Here is a 6,000-nt window from a genome sequence, read left to right as displayed (position 1 = left end):
ACACACTATAAAAAAAGCAATGCTCTGGTGAAATATTTACTTTGTGTTGCAAGTCAAAATAGTGTAAACGAAAATCGCAAAATTACCAAGCAAGTGACTTATCAAATCTTCGTCACCATTACCGATGCTACCCACAAAGATACCTACATTTCCTTATTATCTCGAAAACTGTATTTCATTTTGTTGATCAATGTGACCATACGCTCTTATTACTACCGGTATCCATAAAAGTGACTAATGCGCTTACGAATGGCGCAACAGAGGTCGCGAGCTAGTCTAGATTTCTGCTCTACATCCGGGTACTCACGGGGGAAAAAACAATAACAAAGGCAACAACCAGTCCCGGGGAATTGCGTTAGATCAGTGCCCCTTTAATTCCTAAGAACAGTTAACGTAAATATTATATAAATAGTATACTGCAATCGTTTGATTCATTATTGATGGTTGATCTTTGAAGATTTTATAGATTTTCGGCAACGAGGTCCATTTACACCTTGTCCATAAAGAAGGCTTACACAATTCCTAAAGATGTTATGAAGTAGAGAACCAGCCAGACAGTCATATATGTCCCTCCTCTTCAACCCTCACTTTGAAGTCGAATACAATATTCAAACTGCACCACGCACATAGATACACTTCACAGTTTTGAATACTGTGGGAAATTCCCTGTTTGGTCATATCATCCACTGGCTTTTGGGCCAAGCAAAACTACGGAAGATGACCTCTGAAAATTAGGTCCTATAAATAGCCCTAGACTCGTTTAGAATGTCTTGGAAAATACACGAACGACGAAGTGAACTTTCCGAACAATATTGGATAGTGTTTACAAAATCACGTTTCACATATACCGGTTATGAGATGCCTGTAACATCACGTTAATTTCAAACTCAGCTGCCATTCATACATCCTTGAATTCCTCATACAGAGTAGAATCAAATGACACATGGTCTTTGTCACCAATACAAAGTGTTTAGATGAAATCAAACAAAATAAATCAGGTGTCAACACGTGCTCGAAAAACTCCAGTTGTTTGTAAACAAAGCAAAATTCAGATTTTACGCAGTGTAGCATTTTCTCCTTTTTTGAACTAACCATTCGTCTATTCATTGAATAATTGGCTCAATAATTTCAGAATATGCAAGGGAAGAGAATCGTATGAAGAATTAGGGAACTAAAAATAGATACCTGGCAATGGTTGGTATTTTCAACAGATATTGCCAAAGTTTCCGTCCTGTACGTGTGACGCCATGACTGACGCAAAATCACGCACAACGACAACGGTATTTATCGGAATCTCTGACTATTTCTGTTGGTTTAAATGAAAAATATCACAACAAATAAGAGCAGACTGATTGTCAGAATGTTTCTGATTACTTACATGTCACATTTATGTATATACGATCCCTGAGTCCCATCTTAAAATACCGCGTACTGTTGACAGTGAACACGCCATTTTGTTAAAAGTCGGTCACAGGTAGTGATGTCATACGCCAACATTGTTGTACATATTTGGTAATTTCCTTGAGGTGAAGGTCCTTGAACATGTTGAATGAGAGTGAACACGATCATTGTATCATGCTGTTTACAGTTGTAATTATTATGTAGATTTTGCATATCTTTTATACATCTTTTCACACCTTTATTTCATGGTTTTTGCTATTCTATTCCAATTTCAATGTTTTCAACAGAAATTTCATCATTTTAACGTAATCATCCAATTAATATATTGCAACCCAACACGAGTCGTACAACACATTTCTATTTTGTCGGAAGAGTTACATCATATATATGTTACGAGTTATTCCTTATTCCTTAAATTGAACAACAACCCACGTAAACATAAACATTTTTGACGTCATGGAATGGAAAGGCAAAGTTAGGAATATTTTCAATGCGACATTTATATTGTATGCGTGGCTCTACTTATGTCGACATATATATATTTCCAACATGCGTATCTCGTTCAAATACCTGAGAATATTTAATTCGCTCAAAGTTTTCTGACAAGTGTATTAAAAATATTTTTCTCGCATAGCACAATTTCGGGGTGTATTCAAAAACCTGCGATATGTTCATGCAATGAATACGCTAGACAATATTCACTATTATTTCTCTTACATATTGATATCATGTACGCAACATATATGAAGAAAATAATTTTGGAAATTTAATTTCCTACAATAAATTACAATTTAAAGTTTGAAGGTCTTTCCCGCACCAGATGGTGGCACATCTATCAAAATGACTAAAGTAGTTTGTGACGTTTGTCAGTGGAGGCTTTTGTAGAAGGGTAGCGCTTCGTCTAAAAATAGCGACCAATGAAAAATTACATAACATAGTGTATGTTTAATATTTCGAAGGCGCTCACAGCCATTGTCTCATTGGCCTGTACCGGCTCCTATATTGTGATATTGGAGACGGGGCCCAGCTAATGTGGGAACCAGCTTATACCGACTCCAAGCTTGGCGCAAGTTGACGACGCGCATAGGGAGCCGGGAACCACCTTAGCTATATTTAGTAAAAAATACTCAAAACTCTCAACATCGCTGGGCTTTTTCATTGCGTGTGGAGATTACAGATCACTGGGAGGAGTTTTAGCTGCCCCCCCTCCCCTGCCCGGCTCTAATATCATGGGTTGTCGCTGTGAGGAGCTTGCCATACGAGTTGCTCATTTGTGACCAACACGTGTTATTCCGGGACAAGCCGAATAGCGACACGTGCCCCTCTCGTGGCCATTTTTGCGACCGGGTTCCGTCTTCGCGCAAACGGGCATACCTAAAACAATTGTCAACTCGTTGCATAATGGTTCACGCATTTTCCCCATATATTATTTATATTTTAGATGCAATTTAAAGCACATCGGGACGTGCAGAATTATACAGTATGATTGCATACATTAAACTGTGTCTTTGGTATATTTTTAGATGCAAGACATATGTAAAATCAAAAATTATTTCTGAGGGATTCTTTGACGAAGAACTTGAAATCATACGCGCATTCTGATTGGTTTGTCGTATTTTCGCACATAACATTCATCGATAGGGGGACGAGTCTTCTTGCAGGTTACGGAAAGGGGCGAGTGTTGACGAATGACGAGTTGCTGAGATAAAGTTTAGACTAAGATAAAGTTGCGCAGGGGTAGCCGCGAACTAGTTTATGTCGTGCGCACGCGTGAAAGGGGAATTCCCCATGACATTTCCGTCTTTCAAACATTGGCACAGATCTCAGTACAGAAAATCCAAGTCTTATCTGTCGAAAGTCACTTCAACATCGTACACACAACCGAAAGAACTGTTTTTTTGTTTGAAGGCAGCGCATGCATTCGGCAGTATTTGTTGTATGCTGTCTATACGTTTGGCAGAGGTGAGATTGATACTATTATGGTGTTATTGTGATACTAAGGCCTACGCCAGAACACCTGGTTGTGTGTTGCTGGTTATGTTCTTGAACATATTGGGTCAGTTTTGCCCTAGGTGAAATTATTAAATGGCTCAGTTTAAACTGAAAACTAATGAACTCACTTGAGAGATTTTGAACATACATAACAGCTATTCCAGCTAACACGACGTTGTCACAACGTTGTGGAAAGGTTGTGGATTGGTAACGTCGTGATATTACGTTGTCACAACGTTGTTATAACGTCAACGTGCAACGTTATTTCACAACGTTATAACAACGTTGTCCATTGGACATCACAAAACGTTTGGTAGCTACGTTTCTATAACGTCGATGAAACGTTATAGAGTTTTCTTCTCGATAGTCATAAAGGAATAGAACTGCTTTATCAAAATCAACATGAATTTGTCAGAATACCAAGGCAGTAATGCATTACCTTTCTATATATTCGGCATTTAAATTTTCATCTCTTAATACTAAAATTTCCAGAACATAATTGCTTATCTCTATGACAATGTAACAACAACGTTGCAAATTAAGGTTGTGATAACGTTGTGCTTTGGACATTACAACACTTTTACTTGTAGATCTACCATCTCTTAGTTTTATTTTTTTTAAACATATATATCTATAACGAAGTTATCTGTCTATTAAATGTTGTCACAAGCAATATTACAGTTAAAAACAATTGCGCCCATTTTTTGCGTCGTGAGAGCGACTGCTGAAATTGTTTAGCCTGTTGCCTCGTGAAGTGACGTTAGAATGACGTCACATTGTCGCAGAAGATTTGTTGTCACCAGCCATCTTAGTTCAAGCTCACTCTAGACATATTAGAAGTCTACAACCAAGAGATTGTGCAGCAACTGGAACTGGACAGATGATCTGTGAATTCGGATGAGGTAAGTTAATTTTTCAGAAGCAGCCTCCACTTGTTGATATGTTTCTGTACATGCAGATCGTCAAATGATTTAAATGTATCGTATTATTCAGCAGTGGCAGGGTTTAGAATGCAGTTTGCCGGTCACTTTCACTGAGCGTCAGTGTTTATGTTCTGTGTATCAAATATTAATATCAATGTATATAGAGGTGAAGGAGGCTCAAGACTTTTTTCCATATTATTATTTTATGGATACCAAGGGCAATTACCAAGGGCAAACAATATATGTTTGACCAAAATTCAGTCTGGCGGCGTTTTGTGGCCGTCATATTATGTTCGGGTTTCGATTGTAAACATGTAGGTCTGTAAATAGGCCTAACTTATGCATCGCCTACTGACCACTGACAGTTATCGCCATTTCTTCCGTGTTATTTCTGAAATCATTACTATTTAAAGTTTACTTGTACTAATCTTCGGACTTTGATTTTTGTGAAACAATGTGGCTCATTCAGGCCATGGGAAAGAGAGCGAAGAGAGGGAATCAAATCAATGGAAGTATTTTCAGATCAACTCTCTGTAGGCTACTAGTTATAGCCTTAGACTTAATGCGCTCAATGATGTTATGAAAAATTGTATTTTCAGGAAGAGATGGAAACATACTTGTTGTTTCCGAAAAGGCCTAATTAGCACTGACTGAAGTAGCCTAAATGTGGACCATCAGGTTGTTGGTGCTGTCTATACATTTTATTTTAGCAAGGCTGTTATCATGGTGTATTTTAATTATTTATTTAACACTTCTATTCATAATTCATATTCAACATTCATGCTTCAAATATGGGAACTATTTATTTTATTTGGCAATATATATTTTTCATTTATGTATATATTTTTCAAATAAGGTTTTAGAAACTTGGCCAACATATTCACTTGAATCACTAGTTTGTGATTTACAGCAGGAAGGTAAAGTTACTGCTTTTGAATAACTACAGTTGATCTATTGACTGATAAAACTATTTGCCAATACTACCACCCGTTACATCATATTCTAAGTAAATGTGATTTATCTATACAGTACTGGTTTATTTAAAAATGTGATACTTTGTGGTTTCTGTTTTTCTTTCAGGTGGAGAAAACAGTATTGTGGGAGCATATTTGTTTAAAGTACATCACTGACAGAAAGGTATGTATGATGCAATAATATATACAAACATCTTCAAGAATTAAAATTTAGATGATTCTTATTTAATTAAACCCACAATCTAAAAGGGCGGGGGTATAAAGTTACACCAATGATTCAGTGCTAAAAGCTTTTCTGCCTATGTATGATCCAAGAGCATCATGGTATTACTGTCAGCGCCTTCTTCGCACTTTCAGCAGTTTGTAACTGTTTAAAGACTGACATCAGACATCAAAATATTATTTTGGGGAATGCAACCATTATTTTGTTATGTCAGAAATATGTCCCTTGCCTTGCCATTTTATAATATTTGTGTCATTTTTTATTCAGTTACCAAGGCTTAAGGAGAGACTATGGATACAGTTGAAGATCATCCCTGTGATTTTTCATTTGAGGACTGAAAAGGCTCCTCAGCCACTCAGCCACTCAGCCCAAGTTCTGACTTGTCATTTAATAAATAAATAAAGGTCACCTCAACCAGAATTCTATTGTCATTTCGTTGCTGGGAAATGGATCTTAGGACATCAGATGCACAGACTATTCTGTTTGT

At 37.1% G+C, this 6,000-nt stretch overlaps 1 protein-coding gene across 1 annotated transcript in view; it reads left to right on the top strand.

The window, feature by feature from the left end:
• Positions 1-3,191: 3,191 nt before the first annotated feature.
• Positions 3,192-6,000, top strand: part of LOC139477990 (mucin-22-like) — a 230,692-nt gene continuing 227,883 nt past the window's right edge. The window contains exon 1 of the mRNA XM_071260407.1: positions 3,192-3,363. Coding sequence (XP_071116508.1) covers positions 3,317-3,363 — 47 coding nt within the window. The 5' untranslated portion in view covers positions 3,192-3,316. The remainder of the gene's footprint in view (positions 3,364-6,000) is intronic.

This window comes from Haliotis cracherodii, unplaced genomic scaffold (genome assembly GCF_022045235.1).
Source record: "Haliotis cracherodii isolate W230 unplaced genomic scaffold, xgHalCrac1.p SCAF_1, whole genome shotgun sequence".
Lineage (NCBI taxonomy): Eukaryota > Metazoa > Mollusca > Gastropoda > Lepetellida > Haliotidae > Haliotis > Haliotis cracherodii.
This window is presented reverse-complemented; position numbering and strand designations above follow the sequence as displayed.